General features: G+C 41.3%; 1 protein-coding gene across 2 annotated transcripts; it reads right to left on the bottom strand.

The window, feature by feature from the left end:
- Nucleotides 1-1567: 1567 nt before the first annotated feature.
- arhgef7b (Rho guanine nucleotide exchange factor (GEF) 7b) lies at nucleotides 1568-15026 on the bottom strand. Of its 2 annotated transcripts, none has more exons than XM_063877990.1 (21): nucleotides 14623-15026; nucleotides 13244-13327; nucleotides 10551-10635; nucleotides 10205-10326; nucleotides 9870-10074; nucleotides 8942-9033; nucleotides 7420-7514; nucleotides 6880-6975; nucleotides 6374-6496; nucleotides 6150-6288; nucleotides 6005-6064; nucleotides 5691-5837; nucleotides 5521-5607; nucleotides 5365-5443; nucleotides 5136-5272; nucleotides 4798-5022; nucleotides 4624-4717; nucleotides 4369-4458; nucleotides 3481-3577; nucleotides 3240-3294; nucleotides 1568-3006 (listed from the first exon to the last, which is right to left on the bottom strand). In XM_063877990.1, the coding sequence occupies exons 1-21, from the start codon at nucleotides 14785-14787 to the stop codon at nucleotides 2884-2886; spliced, it is 2400 nt and encodes a 799-aa protein (XP_063734060.1). In that variant the 5' UTR covers nucleotides 14788-15026; the 3' UTR covers nucleotides 1568-2883. The 2 variants fall into 2 exon arrangements, with proteins under 2 accessions (XP_063734060.1, XP_063734061.1); XM_063877991.1 differs by lacking the exon at nucleotides 14623-15026 and adding an exon at nucleotides 13424-13571.
- Between the last annotated feature and the right edge of the window lie 820 nt (nucleotides 15027-15846).

The raw sequence follows: 15846 nt of genomic DNA, 5'->3' as shown, positions 1-15846 counted from the left end.
AGTACTCAGATCTTTCACTTAATTTAAAGCAATACTACATAGTAAATGTCCTCTGTTGCATGTAAAAGTATTGGCTTTAAAAAGTACAAACAGTAAAGTATCAGATTGAAAAATATCCCAGTGCTGTATTATAATTATTAATGCATGAAGGTCAGTGATTATTATTAAATTACTTGCTTCACTGCAAGCTAGCTTAACCTATAGTAATGATTTATTAGTTGATTTATTTTATGCATTACAAATCCAAACATGCAAGATGAATGTAGTGGAGTGAAAGGTAAAAAGAAAATGCCTCCAAAACGCAGTGACGTAGAAGAATAAGTAGCACAAACTTGTATTTAACTATAGTACTCAAGTAAATATAATTCCACTGACTATAGTACACTTTAAACACAAAGCAAGAACCAGCAATGTGTAGGCCCATTCTGTGCATACTATAGCCTCACAACAAACAGCAGCGCACTTAAACACCAAGCAAAGAGACACACAGAAAGATAGTTTCTGACTCACAGTTGTAGTCTTCTTCCTTCATGGGGATGTCCATACTGCACTTATCTGAAAGGCATTTAGTTTGTTGACTGAAGTCTTATTTTTGCACTTTGAAAGGTTGTTTGTTGACGGTCTTCTTACCTTTGTGTTGCTGTTAGCTTAGCACGTTAGCTGCACTCGCTACACTGGTGAAACTAGCACACTTTAACTTCTCTAACTAACTAAAAGCTAATGGTTGTTTAATTTAATCAACTTTTAAGAAGTTTGTCGAGTGAAAGGCTTTCACAAATGTTGTCGTTTTCTTTTCCAGCGACGGTTCCGTCCACGGTGTCGAAATGGCCTTACAGAGGGGGTTTCTCTTCAGGTGCTAATTAACTGCTAATCAACAGACGATAGTTTGCACCTGTGTGGATTCCAGCACGAGTGTAATACCACAATTGACCACCTGCACAGGTGGCGCTGTTTCACTCTTTTGAGGCAATCTGGAAAAAAGTCAAAAAATTATTAAATGAAAGAAAATGTTTTTTGTGGGTTTTATTTTGGTATTTTATGTATTTAAGTGTTAATTTTGTTATGCATGCCTTGTAATTACATTTCTTTAAATTGTAATTTTAAAAAATCAAATAAAGAGATTAAGGACGAAGGTACGTTACCCGTTTGTTTTTTAGGTCTAATTGATTAATACCTTCGTCATTAACATGACTTTAAATGCCTCAATGAATTGACTTACAGAACAACACTTAAGGTGAATAGGTTAAAATATTTAAACGAATACAAATCTGCATGAAATGTATAACTTTAAGACAAAGACTTTATGTATAGCAGGTTTTCTGCAACATTAACTTCAGAAATGCAAATAAGGAATTGTGTTATTAAATGTATGTATATTAAAGACATTTTCTCCAGGAGGATCCACAGTACTGCCTCCCTGTTTGTTTCTAAACTGGAATATTTTGTGTGGTCAACACTGAAGTGGAGATTAAAAATAGATAAACATGAAACTTTCCCAGTTGTTAATTCACAATGAGAAAATGAATGACCAGCTTTGAGATTAGAGGCAGATCCACTAGAGACGTGATTTGATTCAACATTTTATTCAGAGGATCAAAATAAATAGACGGGGTGATTCTTCTGGTATATCCTTCATCACCATCAGTTACACACACAACACACTTCAGTCAAATAAGTTAAAATTGTCATACTGTATTACATAGTTTGCATAAGTGTTATTTAATCAACATTTTCAGTTGACGTTTAAAGCCTCAATATTTAAAGCAAAGGAAATGTTTTTCTCCACAAGGCAGGTCTCCTGACGTCCATGAGAAATAAGCAAATCTTCTGTGTGATCAACAAGGTCCAGTAGAAAATAAGCAGTGTTAAGAAATCAAAGGTGTACAAATATAAAAATCATTCTACAGCCAGTAACAAAAAATATTTCCAGTGTTGTATTGCTTGGACTTTGGTCTTTAAAACAGAGAGAGCAGACTCTCCTTTAGTTTCACTCCTGAAGTTCAGACTAACTTATAACTTGGTTTCAGTCTCACAAGGCTCTCTTTTCATACGCAAGTACATACTTTGAAATCACTTCATTGCATCTCTTCAAACATGTTTACTTTCTAATCATCAAACTCAAAGTCCTGACTTCTTTTACAGATAAACATATTAAATATATTCCAAGAAGTGGAAGAACAGCGTCCGTGTCGCCTGTACAACTCACGTTTCATCTGGGTTTAAAAACTTAGTAAAATACAAAACATTTGATATTCCTTAGAAATAAAAAACACCAGAAATGTGCACATCAAGTAAAGCAATGTAGTGGATCCCTAAAATATAACTAGTCTGTTGCAAAAGCATTTCATCATCCTGTCAGTTATAGCGGCTGGTAAATGTAGTTTTGTTTTATGTGTAGTCCCTCATTGCAATGTTTAGTGACTATCAAGAGCATATATCTTAAAGTAGAAATGGAGTATTAAATATCAGATTTAGCATTTCATTTGAAATAGAAACAACATCGCTGCAAATGAAATCAGTTTGTGTGTTTTTACCTGTGAAATGAATAAACCCACGTAGTGTTATTATACTGTTCCGGCAATGGTTAATTACATACTTAATACATCAGCACAAGATGAATTAAAGATAAATACAGAAGCATAAGAGAAATAAAGGTTTGTTTATCGAGGCTCCAAAAAAAGGCTGTTTGAAAAGAGTGGGACAGGAAGTGATGTCATCGTGCCTACCAGCTCATTTGGCTTCACAGCTTTACGGTCAGTGAGGATGGCTTTGCTGATTTTTCTGGCAGACTTGGTCCACAGTTTGGTCCACAAAGGTCACTGTGAAGGTCATAGGAAGAGGGCACAGGTTTAAGGAAAGGTCATTTAAAAAAGTCCCTGGCGATCAGAGGTTCGTCTCGTCCCAGGTCGGGTCGTTCATGCCCTTCAGGACCCTCCGGACGACTCTCTCAAGCTCCTTCCTCGCTCGCTGCTCCTCCTCCAGCGTCCTCTTCATCCTCTTGTTGTCCTGCAGGAGGGAGACGAAAAAACACAGAAAATTATTCAATATTTATGGCTATTTCGCATCTATTTAACACACAGTTATATCCAAATGTCTGTAGCCTGAACGCCCTGTGGAACCTCCTTTATAATCATACTTTTATGCACGCTTGGACCTAGTTTGAACCTTAAAAAGTGAGACAGTTGAACAGGAGACTGATGATAATGAGGGTTAGTAATACAAAAAAGCTGCAGACTCACCTGTTTGAGTCCCTGGACCTCGTCTTTCAGGCTGTACACCGTGTCCACCAGACTCCTGCAGGAACACACAGCTTTACTTTAACATACACTCATTCAGATACATGTTGGTGTCTCTGTGGATTGAAATGTCACCTGTCTTGCTTTATATTTGTATCAAGGGGATGCTTTTAAAGCTATATCTATGTTAGCAAACATTCAGTAGGGTGTGCATAAAGACACAGCTTCCTCCCTCCTCTCCCACCTCTCCTCCACCACAGTTTGTCCGTTACTCCTGGTCTCCTCCACGATAATCTTCTCTTCCTCCGGGAACAACATGTGTACGTCCTTCCTGCTGGAGCCTGATTGCACATTGAGAGGGTAAGATATTAAAAAAACAAACACATAAACTGTACTCCATGCTCACTGAAAATACTGTATACTCGTCACAAAGACACAAACACACAGCAGACGAGAGGTTGGGGAAGATCTATAGATGTACGTGTCTAGTGCTAGTTAAAAACCAGCTGATTGGCCAGCATGTCAGTGGTTTTGCGACACCGAATTCTTACGGGAAAACGAGGCAGTCCTGTAACTATGGGCGTTCCAGAGACTGTCATAATCCGAGTCCTCTGATTGGTCAGAACAAGGCGGGTTGCCGGGGATACCAGCGACGGTGAGGCTGGTGTCGGCGAGCACGTGGTTGTGCATGAGGTCAGTCCCTTGCCAGGCTGTACCGTAACGTAACCAGCGATGGATGGGGTTGGAATTTAACGTTGAGGGGGATGAGGGGAGGAGGATAAACCATATCGGATAAAGGAAGGGGGTTGGGGGAAACCATATGCAACCGTTAATTAAAGGAAAACGGTTTATTGGGGATGGAAACAGAAGTTAAGACACCATTTAGAAATAAAGGAAGACAAAAAACAACATATGGGGGAAGTGGTTAGGTCAGGAAATCAGAGGAAGGGAAGACATAAGAAGAGAGGAGAGAGAAAACATTGTTAGAGCTGACAGCAGAGTTAGCAATCAGACAGATAGCAGTGTGAGAGTGTGTGTGTGTGTGTGTGTGTGTGTGTGTGTGTGTGTGTGTGTGTGTGTGTGTGTGTGTGTGTGTGTGTGTGTGTGTGTGTGTGTGTGTGTGTGTGCTCACTGGAGTTCAGAGTGGCTCGTGTCTTGGCGCTGGTGCAGTAAGCTTCGATGACCTTCAGGATCTGAGCGTCTTCCTCCAGAGCTGCTGTACCTGAGAGACGATGGAGGAAAGACAGTGTTCAAGTTCCTCGAATACTCCATAGGAACCTGCAGCTGTACCTCAACAGGAAGGAATATATTAAGGATGTATGGGGAAGGGATTATCTTAAGTCTAGTGGACGGCAAGAGTGTTGTATTTATTCCGTTGCATACTAACTTTTCCTGACAGTGAAGTCCTCCTCTGAGGCTTTCCTCTCCGGCTTCCTCTTAGGGAGCAGCTTCTTCATGTTCTTAGGACTCTTGCTCATATCCTGCACACAAAAACACAGACACATGTAAAGTTATTCTACTCAGAAGGACTCAGAGATGTATAAATATATTTGTACAGCACCTCTTTGGAGCACAGAGCAGCTGAGGGTCGTAGAGGAGGCGCCGGGCGAAGGCAGCTCAAGCTCCAGGGTTTAGGAGTACTGGGGGGCTCCAGGGGCCCCCACGTCGTGCTGCTGTTGAGGGCCATCCCAAATGAAGGGGGATGGGGGAGGGTGTGGTAGTTGTGTCCGACGCTTCCTCCTCGAGACTCCGAGTGTCTGGAGGGAGTGGCGGGAAGAGAGGGCAGCTGGGAGACGAGGGGGAGAGGATATAGAATCAGAACATACAGATTCTTGGATGAATATTAGCCAGGAACATATGGCACGTTGGTGTGGTGAAACAGGAAATGATTAGACTCACTGTGTGACAGACGGACTGATGCTTGAGCGAGTTGGTGTGTGAGGCTGGAGTGTGTGTGTGTTTGGTGAGGAGGTCCAGCCAGTCCTGTAGTTCGTGCTGAGTGTTACAGGCCACCTGCATCCGATCACCCTGACTGCCTGAAACACACAAAAACAACTGTTAAAACGAACAGAGTAGGGAATACTTCACAGGTCTAAGGTGCATGAGCAGAATGAGAGGAAGGGCTGACCGGAGATTTCAAAAGCATTCTTCAGGTTTTCTCCATCTTCTATTCTGGAGATGAGCATCCCTGTCAGTGGCATCTTTCCCTACAGAGACACACAATGTGTTAAACTGTGGACCATGAATCACATGTCGTATGCTTTAAAGGTGAAATCATACACACCTGATAGATGAATCCACTCATCCTGAGGCTGGCGGAGAGCACGACCAGAGTGTGAGGAAAGAGGACGAGGTAGCGTTCGTTTGACTCCTGGAAAGCAAAACAAAAATACCTTTTACCAGTTTTTTCTTGGTCAGTTGAACTCAACAGATGTGTGTGTTCAGTGTGAGTACCTGGCAGTTCTGCGTGTGCACGCTGCAATGGGACATGTGGAGAACCGGACCCAGAGTCCTGATGTCATCCCCCTCCCAGTTTCTGATTGGGTCGGTTAAAATCTGCAACTCCAGGTCCTTCTTCTTCCTCACCTCCTGGCACTGAGCCTGAAAACACACACACACACACACACACACACGTTAGATCTTTCTAACTAATATACTTCATATAATTGGAACGATTGTGTGTGTGTGTGTGTGTGTGTGTGTGTGTGTGTGTGTGTGTGTGTGTGTGTGTGTGTGTGTGTGTGTGTGTGTGTGTGTGTGTCTCTTACCGCAAAGCTTTTAAAGTCGCTTATCGCTGTGATGAGATCAGCTCTGTCAGGGTGTTGGTCCTGAGGCAAAGGGTGAACAGTTATTTTGAACAAAGGAAGCATGGACACAAAAAGGCTTAAAGACACAGAGGTCGTTTCAGCTAACCTCCATGTGTCGGTCCAGTTCCTTCAGCAGCGTCGGGTATCGCTCCAGTCTGGTGAAGGGTTTACTCAGGTTAGTCGTGAGGGTCAGGATCCCTGGAGAGGACGCCCCCTTCGACTCCATGTATTCCCCCAGATCCTCACTGTGATGCACACACACACACACAGTATATATTACACACAGGAACAATACATGCAGCCCCCTGCAAACACTGTGTATCTCTTTACCTCTGCTGTGTGAGCACACTGACAGCAGACGGGTGGTTGGAGCAGTAAGCCACATAGATGATCTTCATCTGGGGCATCATATTCAGGAAGAAGCCCCCGATCCTCTGCTGGTTCTCGGGGAGTCTAAGCAAACACAAATTCCTTGTTACAAAAGAAAATAACTGCCTAAATGTATCTATCAGAAACCTGCTGTATCTCTCAGCAGGTTAAAAGGGCTCAGACAAGCATGCTGGTACTTCAGACTACCACCAGATGTCTCTGTAGCTCTAATAACTGCACTATTAGGTCTGAGCATTTGTTTGTGTTGCACCTCTCCTTTGTAAAACCAAGCTGGAGGATGCTTTGTGTTCACTGAAACTTTTCATTCTAGTGTTTTACATACTTTATATTAAACAATCCCACTCTGAAACTGATAGATATCCCCTTAAATACCTCTATGCATCATAAAAAAGACACTTAAGTTTGAGTAGCATCTGTATTAGACATGAGAGGCGGGGACCACTGACTTGGTATGCTCCTCTAAGGACTGAACCAACATCTGCTGGAAGGTGGAGATCTCCTCCAGATTTCCATGAATGTGACTGATGTCAACACTGCTGAGTCTGCAGAGGAGAGGAGGAGATGAGAGGAGAGGAGAGGAGAGGAGAGAGGAGAGGAGGAGAGGAGGAGAGGAGGAGGAGAGAGAGGAGAGAGGAGGAGAGGAGGAGAGAGATGAGTCATTCATAATTTAATATACAGAATATCGTATAAAAACGGTGAAACCCAGGCTCATCCATTTAAGAAGATCCCTGACATTCTTAATAAAAGGCTGGTATAAATAACTCACTATGTCTGCAAAGCTCCAATAAATATGGAAAGTAATTCATGTGCAGCAGTGTGATGTTTACAAGATAGGATGGTGCTGTATACAACATCCAGGTTCCATGAAATATACAGTATGTGCGTGTTCTTATACCAATGTGACGGATTATAGTAGTGTTGCTAGCGTGTGTTGGAGATGTCAGTCTGTTGAATAAAACAATGAAAAGGGGTAAAAATAACCGTACTTGTCTGTGGGGTGAAGGGAGCGCAGGTATGAACCCAGGAGACTCTGCAGCTCCCGCGAATACTCAGTCTCTGCTTCCAGGATGTTTTGGAGGACCTGACAGAGACACGGACAGCCAAACACAGAGATAATATCAGGTTTAATACAATAAGTCATATAGAAATAAGTTAGGGAGAGATATATGAGAGCACTTTCAAAAGGAAATGTCAATACAGAGTGTATTGGCTGTAAAAGCCAAATTTTGAAGATAAAAATGTGTTTTTTGTGCAGAAAATATGAAAGACTGTAAGCCCTTTAGGAAGATCTGTGCTGGTCCTTTTCCACTACTTCCAAATGTCTAATAAACCACACAATTAATATAATGATTTAAGAAATAATGGCTGATAAAGGACTGGTTTAGGGTGCAACAGAAGAGCCAACTGACCACTACATACAACCAAATAACCCAATCCATTGATACTACATGATTCAAGTGTTATATATCCATCAACATATCCTTTGCATTTATCATCACTAAAACATATTCATCTTTTTAAGTATTAAGGCCAAGAGGGATACTAAAACAGTTTATCAGACTCATCTTTTGCAGCTTCAACCACATTGTCTTCCAATTATGTCAGACTAGATCTGCAGCTAGGGCAAAATAAAAGCTGTCCACTTATAAACAGGGGATGCATTTTGTAATAAGCTAATGCAGGGCGATATCAGACCCTATGGGAGATGGCCTGAGTAGCCTTTTATGGGTCTGACTTCACGGGATAAATGGCCAATCTCTCCACAGCATCACAACCTCTCAGGAATGAGGGTTGGGGTAATTAATAGTTGCATGTTGCTAAGGTCTGGAAGTAATAACATGATGTTAAAGCAGGTCAAATCAATCAATATTAAACCCTTTTTGTGTGTGTGAAAGAAGTAGAGGATGCTAGTTAATGCATTTGGAATAAGAACACAAGCTAGCTGCACAAATGCACTCAAATGAAAAGGCCTAAAGCGTGCATTACACCCGTTTCTGTTCTGTCCATTAGCAGAAACACAAACAGATTTTATTTATATCTCCTTTTGCTGAATGTCTGTCTGGGAACAGCTTGGACTGCAGGCAGCGTCTGTGAGAAAGAGACTCTGGTACCCTAACCACAGATGGACTGTCTAAGGAGACTATCGCAGCTTGTTGCATTATTAAACACACACACACACACACACACACACACACACACACACACACACACACACACACACACACACACACACACACACACACACACACACACACACACACACACACACACACACACACACTCTAACAGACACACACACAGCAGCAGTAGCCAACCCTGAGGCATGGCTGTCCCAGAAACCAGTGGGCTGGAAGAAATAACCTACATTACATCTGCTGCAGCCTCCCATGCAGCTTCCACAGACAAACAAGCATTAATTAAATCCACGGATGAAAAATACGTGTTTGAATAAAAACAAACACATGCATGTACTGTCAGCCTCACGGTGTATAAGTCCATGATGCTCACCACATTGTAGTAGGTCTTACTGATGATGGTGGTGTCAAAACCTTTGGGGGGGCTTTTCAGTGTCCCAGTCTTTGGCTTTTCTAATGTCTTGTCTAAGAAGAGAGAAAGAAGGAGAGAACAATTCAACATCCTGGTTATTTTCAACATTGCAAGGTCCATAATAGCGCATGCTGTCATATCCTTCAGTTCACTATTGTCCTCTGCAGGCATGGCAATGGAATGCCAGAACGATAATGAGGGTTTGTTAGATAATAAAGTACTCTTGAGACGTATCTGATTGACCAGAAAAGGTAAAGTAGAAAGGGTTTCTTTGCTCAGCTTTTCTTAGGATTTTTACCCCGATCTTTGTCTAGGAGCAGAAACAAAGAAAGGTCTAATGACTGCAATAAAACCTCCTTTTTCTGTCTCATTATAATGATTTATGTCAGTAAACTAATGCAGACCTCCAATTTAACAATGTCTACTCCACTAACAACCATGAGTCATATAAAGACCTTCCTCTGGCTCTATGCATTCAGTGTGCTGTAATCATGCTCCTTGTTTTTTTACTTTAAGTCAGGAAGCTCCTTTCTATACAGCAGCTGAGGCACTTCCTGTCTTTGTCTGCTCGTGGAGCTTCCTTCCTCTAGTCCTGCCTTCCCTCCTCAGAAAAAAGCAACACAATCCAACCATGAGGATGTCTCTTGAAAGCACAGGAGGCAGCCGTTGTTTATGCTTTTCAGTTCTGGCCTTTGCATTTTTGTTCCACTCTGCATAGTATGTAAAGTTTCTTATATATCCCAGTGGCAGCACATGCAAAATGCTTTATAAACAAGCTGCTGTATTCAGAATCAGCTGCTAAGTTAAAGGTGTTACCACATGGCGAATGCATAAGGACAGATTCTTCCCACCTCCCTGTCAAAGATGCATGTGTAAGAGCTGCACCCACCGCCTCCCTTCAACTCCCGCACATAGTTACTGGGGAACCACCCGGACTGGCCGTTGCAGGATCCTTCCCACCAGCCCCCATCCTCCTGCCGGATCACGGTGATGATGTCGCCCTTGGAGAAGGAGAGCTCGTCCTCGTTGGTCTGCTCGAAGGGAAAGCGCGCTTTGAACAGCGAGTGGCCGCACCCACTGCCCTCGGACATGTCCTGAGGGAGAGGAGAGAGCCGAATGAATCTGGGCTGCTGATGGTGACCCAGTCTAATGACTCCCGGGGTCAGTGTTTGTCTCCCGTCATTACCCATGAGACGTGTTGATGCCGTTGTCAGGGAAACTTACCAGACTGCGGTACTGAGGCTGCAGCGCTTTGGACGAGCGACTCGTATTCAGAGAGTCGAACGACTTGATCCTCAGGTGAGACGAGTGCGGCACACACCGGCTGTCCTCAGAGACACTCAGATCTACGAGGACAGGTTCAATATGTAGTCAAGTTTATCTGTTAAAGTATTTTAAATTAATTACAAACCCTGGTAAGATAATTAAACTACATTGTTATAGCGTATGAGACTATTAGAACTGCTTTAGTTAATACCAAGCATACATATATCCCCTATAAAACACCTCTACATGGAAAGTGTGCCTTAAAAAAGACACAATATAAATAAGATAAGCACAGTTATCTCACGTTCAGTAGCTTTGTTGAGGGCAACCAAGGAGTTGAGGACTTTAGGGAAGTTCTGTCCTTGCAGGAGGTCATTTACCTCAAAAGGCTAAAGAAGGAAAAACAAATAAAGAATATTAATAACATTTTGAAATAGTAATAAGGTATGGAGGTTTTATTCTCCACAGTTCTCCTTAAGGGTTGCATAATGGAAACATACGTCAGCATAAAAACTGAAGAAATGCTGTGTATGGTGGGGGGGTTACATCTCTGCTCCGACTGCAGTCTGGAGCGGGATTACACAAAGTCTGAGCTTCCCCTTGTAATCTCCCCATCACACACACACACACACACACACACACACACACACACACACACACACACACACACACACACACACACACACACACACACACACACACACACACACACACACACACACACAGCTCTGAAGCCCCTAATCTTGTGTATAGTACACACTGACTGACGGGCTTCCACATTCTCAGGGCATGAAGGTGGAGCAAAGTGGAAGTGAGCTCCTGATTAAAAAACTCTAACTAGTGGAAATCAAATGGCAAACGCTGAGATCAGACAGAAAAAGACTCTTTTCTCCACAGATTGGTTCTGTTGAATCACATAAAGAAACCACACACTGCTTTAATGGAGACCTGCTTTTAGGAATGCACTCGTGTGATTTATGTACGCAGGCTGATTAGTAGTCAGCGCGGTGTGGACTCAAACACACTTTCATCTCTCTGCCGGCATTGCGCCAAATACAATATGAGGCTTTTAATGCTGCAGTATGAATGTACCAGCGTGGAGGTTGCATTTGTACACATATTTAGTTTTGCTGCAGCTTTTACATTAATATTGTGTATTTATAAGTGACAAATACTACTTAGAAACACATGGAGAGTGCCAGAGACAAATACAGTATCTCTTGGAAGGATCTCATGATCACTGATTGAGGTAAAGTGCAATTAATTATTAATATTACAAAGCATGTTATTAAAAAATAACTTGGTATATTTGCAATGACATACACTGGCTCATAAAGACAGAGGACATTTTATACTATACAGGAATTTCAATTTACAGGACATCGTATTTGAACATTTAACCATCTTTCCTTTCACATTGTACTTAAAAAAGTAAACCCTTAAACAACTTATAATAAACAATAATAAAAGTCATTGCATGTATGTCTATCCTGCAGATTGTAGCACAAATACTGTCTTTCATGCAGCTGTTAGCAGCAGATCCATCTTACAAAGAAACGCCTGTGATTAGCTTACCTGAAAACAGAGGGCGCTTGATTTAATGCAGTAGAGATAGCACACTGAATGAATCAATATCCCCCCCCCTCCCGATTAAGTTTAATTAGCAGCAGAAGCCAGACTAATTATCTGATTAATCGCGTCGCTCTGGTCAGAACTCAACCACACACAGAGCCGCTTGTCGTCCACTCTGAGATCCCGCTCTACTCGTCCTCTGCCTGTCCAGCGAGTGTCTGGAAGAGTTGCTCCGCTGCTGGTAATGCAGGCCTTCCAGCAACATGGCTGACATGCCTCTAATCAACGTGATTGGAAAATCCAATGGCGTGTTGCATTACGTCACTATACCTCCTCTCCCCAAATTCATCTTCTCTGACTCGGTTCATTGCCTCTTTACCTGTAACAGAGTATTCCTTCACTCTGTCACTTTTACTCAAGATCTGAGTACTTTTTCCACCTCTGATCAGGACTAGACATCAAATCATTTTCAAAGTCTGGAGCAAAACCTTACTATAGATCCACAGCCCGGGACTCCTGTGTTAATGCGTTCCCATTATGAATACATGGCTTTTTCCATGGCTGAGATCAATAGTGTGCGAGTCACCGAGTGTGTGTGGTGTCATATTTTACTACACAACTCACTGTCCACACACCCTCTGTGGGGGCAGGATACAATCTGGCTTGAAACACTGTTGTGCAAACACACAGATACATGGACACACCCCAGAATGCTTTTGAGCTCTGATTACAATACAGATAGATTTTTGGATAAACTTGCCACTATGATATTGTAAAAAGCTAGTTTTATGCGACCTATTTGAGGAGTTACAGTAGAAGCATGTGTGTGTTGAGCTTAATGCACAAACTACTTTGTAAAGTTTTGGGTATTGATGCAATGTTGGAAATAATAACAGGTACCGCATGACAGCAATGATAATGGAAAATGAGGGAAATAATTAACTAACTCCCAGACAACACATCCAACAACAACGCAACGTTTTTGGTTATTTACTACCACTGATTAAGCAATTAGTTCCAATGTATAAACCCGATATAAACATTGTCTTGTGCGAAAACTCCACTGGCTTACATCCTATTTTTACTACATCAAGGTGGTAGGACTTTGAAAAGCTAAAGTATATAATTCAAAAGATCCAATTAACTATACAGAGACACATTATTTAAATGTGTTGGGTTATTCTCAAGGGATATACAAACAATAAATCCTCCTAACATCTATATTTGCTCATAAATGACACATGTCCAGGTTGGTGGTAATCACCTGTTGCTCCTGACGTCAACAGGAGTAGGCTAAATAGAAAACGTAACACCCAATACATAACTTTTCAAAGTCTGTATGAATGTGTATGTATGCAGTGTGTTTTCAGGGTTGATATTGTGTAATTGTGCATTAATTAATACATTATTGACACGTTAACTCACCTCCACAGCGAAAGCCCCGCAGCCTTTAATAAACTCGCTGATGTTTTTCTGACACTCGCTGTCTCCCCTCGGTTCCTGGAAAAACTACACACAAAAAGTGACTTAATTAGCTTTAAACACTCCCACAAATTAATGATAAACGTTCAATTAAAGTGTTAATCCTTCTGTATTAAAACCAACCTTATATTCCAGGCGTTGCTAGTGCACTTGCCACTTGATGCTTACCAGAATCAAGGTAGCTAAACGTAAGCTGAACTTCCGGTTTCCACTTTCAAACTAAAATGTTAATTAAGATTTATTTTCACTTTGTGTTAAAAATAAGACGTATGACAAAAGTTACAACAACCATTATTTAATTGCAGTAAGTTAACAAATACATAAATGCTATGATCTATGGTATACATATTGTTGGGTACTCCTGATGGATAATTACATTATTTATTTACTTAATTTGACATAATGTGTCTTATCTAGCAGAATTCAATTAAGAAAACAACTCATATATATTCTGTACCTTGAAGGTCATTGTGATACTTTCAAAATAAGTGCCAAAGATGTTTAGATGAGGCCAAGTAAACAGTATAGGTGGTGATTTGAAACAGCTGACACGTTTTATGCTTTTATTTTGAAATAAGGAATTCCTCACTGTTTAAACTGTAGAGGCTAATTGTTAGAGCTCCACTACACAACAGGGAAGTTGGATAAACCAAAGGAGGATATGACGTTACCAGGTTCATAGTCCATTGTGTGTGTGTGTGTGTGTGTGTGTGTGTGTGTGTGTGTGTGTGTGTGTGTGTGTGTGTGTGTGTGTGTGTGTGTGTGTTTGTGTGTGTGTGTGTGTTTGTGTGTGTGTGTGTTTAGGCCTGCAGTACAATATGAGACAAAAGCTCTATTACTGTAGCTTTTGTCTACAGTAAATGACTGACTGTTTGGACTAATTAGTAAGTCTAATTAGATTCAATAAGTGTTTGAATTGAAGTATTTCTCCTCGCAGTGTTCGTATTCCAACAACATGTTTTAGTTCCTTATTTATGAAGGAAGCCCCCCCTTCAAATAGATTTAAAGAAGACCGATGTGATGATAACAGTGTTGGGGTTATAGGTAATGATACACCAATTGAATATGTCATTTCTCCTCTCTTGTTCCACAACAAACAGGAGAAAAACACTAAATATCAAAGTAAAAATAGAATTAAAAATGTTATTGGATGTTTTATTGCTTACATAAAGGCAGTTATTCATTTATTATGTGGACATAGGCAGACATTTCTGAGTAATTTATGTTGTTTTTATTCTTGTTATGTGTGCTACCACATATAGGCTATTGAATAATGTGTTTTTTCCGTTTCCTTCCACAGTCTATTCAAAGCATGCACTTACTTTGTCCACCGTCCCGGGTCGGAGTCGCTCCAGCAGCCTGCACAGCACCGCTCCATCCTGCAGAGAGGTCTGCAGAAAAGCCTCCGGATCCGAGATGCTTTTCTTGGGAGACTCCAGGACCCCCAGCGTTATGAGCCAGGTCACCGTCTGCTCGGCTGAATTCATGCCTGGATGTATCTAATTTGAGAAAACTGCAGCAGTGTTATTCCTACTTGTCCGAAATGAGAGAGGAGGGTCAACCAGCCCCGCCTTGTTTGCACATTACGGTCAATGCACGCTGGTTACACAGACTGATGATGCAAAACAAGAAAAAAGAAATGTGGAAATGACTAAAGGAGCTCTCTCTCTCCCTCTTTCTCTCTCGGAGCGGATGTTGGCATCACTTGCCTGCGTGCACAACTGTAGCAGCAGCACCAGAGTAAACAGGGACGCTGTAAAACACCACTTCCTTTGATTGTTTTCAAAATAAAAGCTTTCCTGTTGACTGTCTTTTTCTTTCTGTGCAATATGTTTCATTAATGTTGCCTTTTTATCTTTGGCCACTATTTCTATGTCCTATGTTGTGTGCAATGATAAAGTTCCATGATATTAAAGCACATTGCAATTCAAATGCAATGTTAAATTCTTTAAAAGAATATTGTGAATTGATTTGCCCTTTTATTTTGAAAACAAGCCCTCCAACTTCCGCTTTAACGCTCGCTGTTATCGATGAATTTGACGCAGCTCATGACAGGACAGTCCCACTGATGACTAACAGGCTAATTAAACCACTCAAAGACGACGGTACTGAATACACATACACATTTATTTCTAATTGGGTGTAGATTAAAGGTATTTCTACATTTATTTAATTCCTATATTTCCAGCAAAAAAACTAATTACACTGAAAAATATCCACATTAAAATACGTGCCTAATTTATCCACATGGTAATGTTACACTTTTTGCACATTTAGTATTCACGTTGAATGTTTGTAGGATGAGTTGCCACAACCATTTACTGTAGGAAAAATCAAATCAGTTCAATATATTCTTAATGCACTAATTTATTCAATGTTAACCAAGTCGATTTTTCCCTTTGCCTGCAGGGGCATGACATCATCAATGTATCGAGTAAATGTCCTCTATCCACTGCAACAGACTGGCCTGTGTCGCCCTCTGTTGGGAGGTTTGTGTCATAGATTTGGTTGATAGCAAAGTCTTTTACTTATAAAGAATAACACTA

Source organism: Eleginops maclovinus, chromosome 24, assembly GCF_036324505.1.
Source record: "Eleginops maclovinus isolate JMC-PN-2008 ecotype Puerto Natales chromosome 24, JC_Emac_rtc_rv5, whole genome shotgun sequence".
Classification (NCBI taxonomy): domain Eukaryota; kingdom Metazoa; phylum Chordata; class Actinopteri; order Perciformes; family Eleginopidae; genus Eleginops; species Eleginops maclovinus.
Note: the sequence above shows the minus strand (reverse complement) of the source record. Positions and strands in the feature narration are given on the sequence as shown.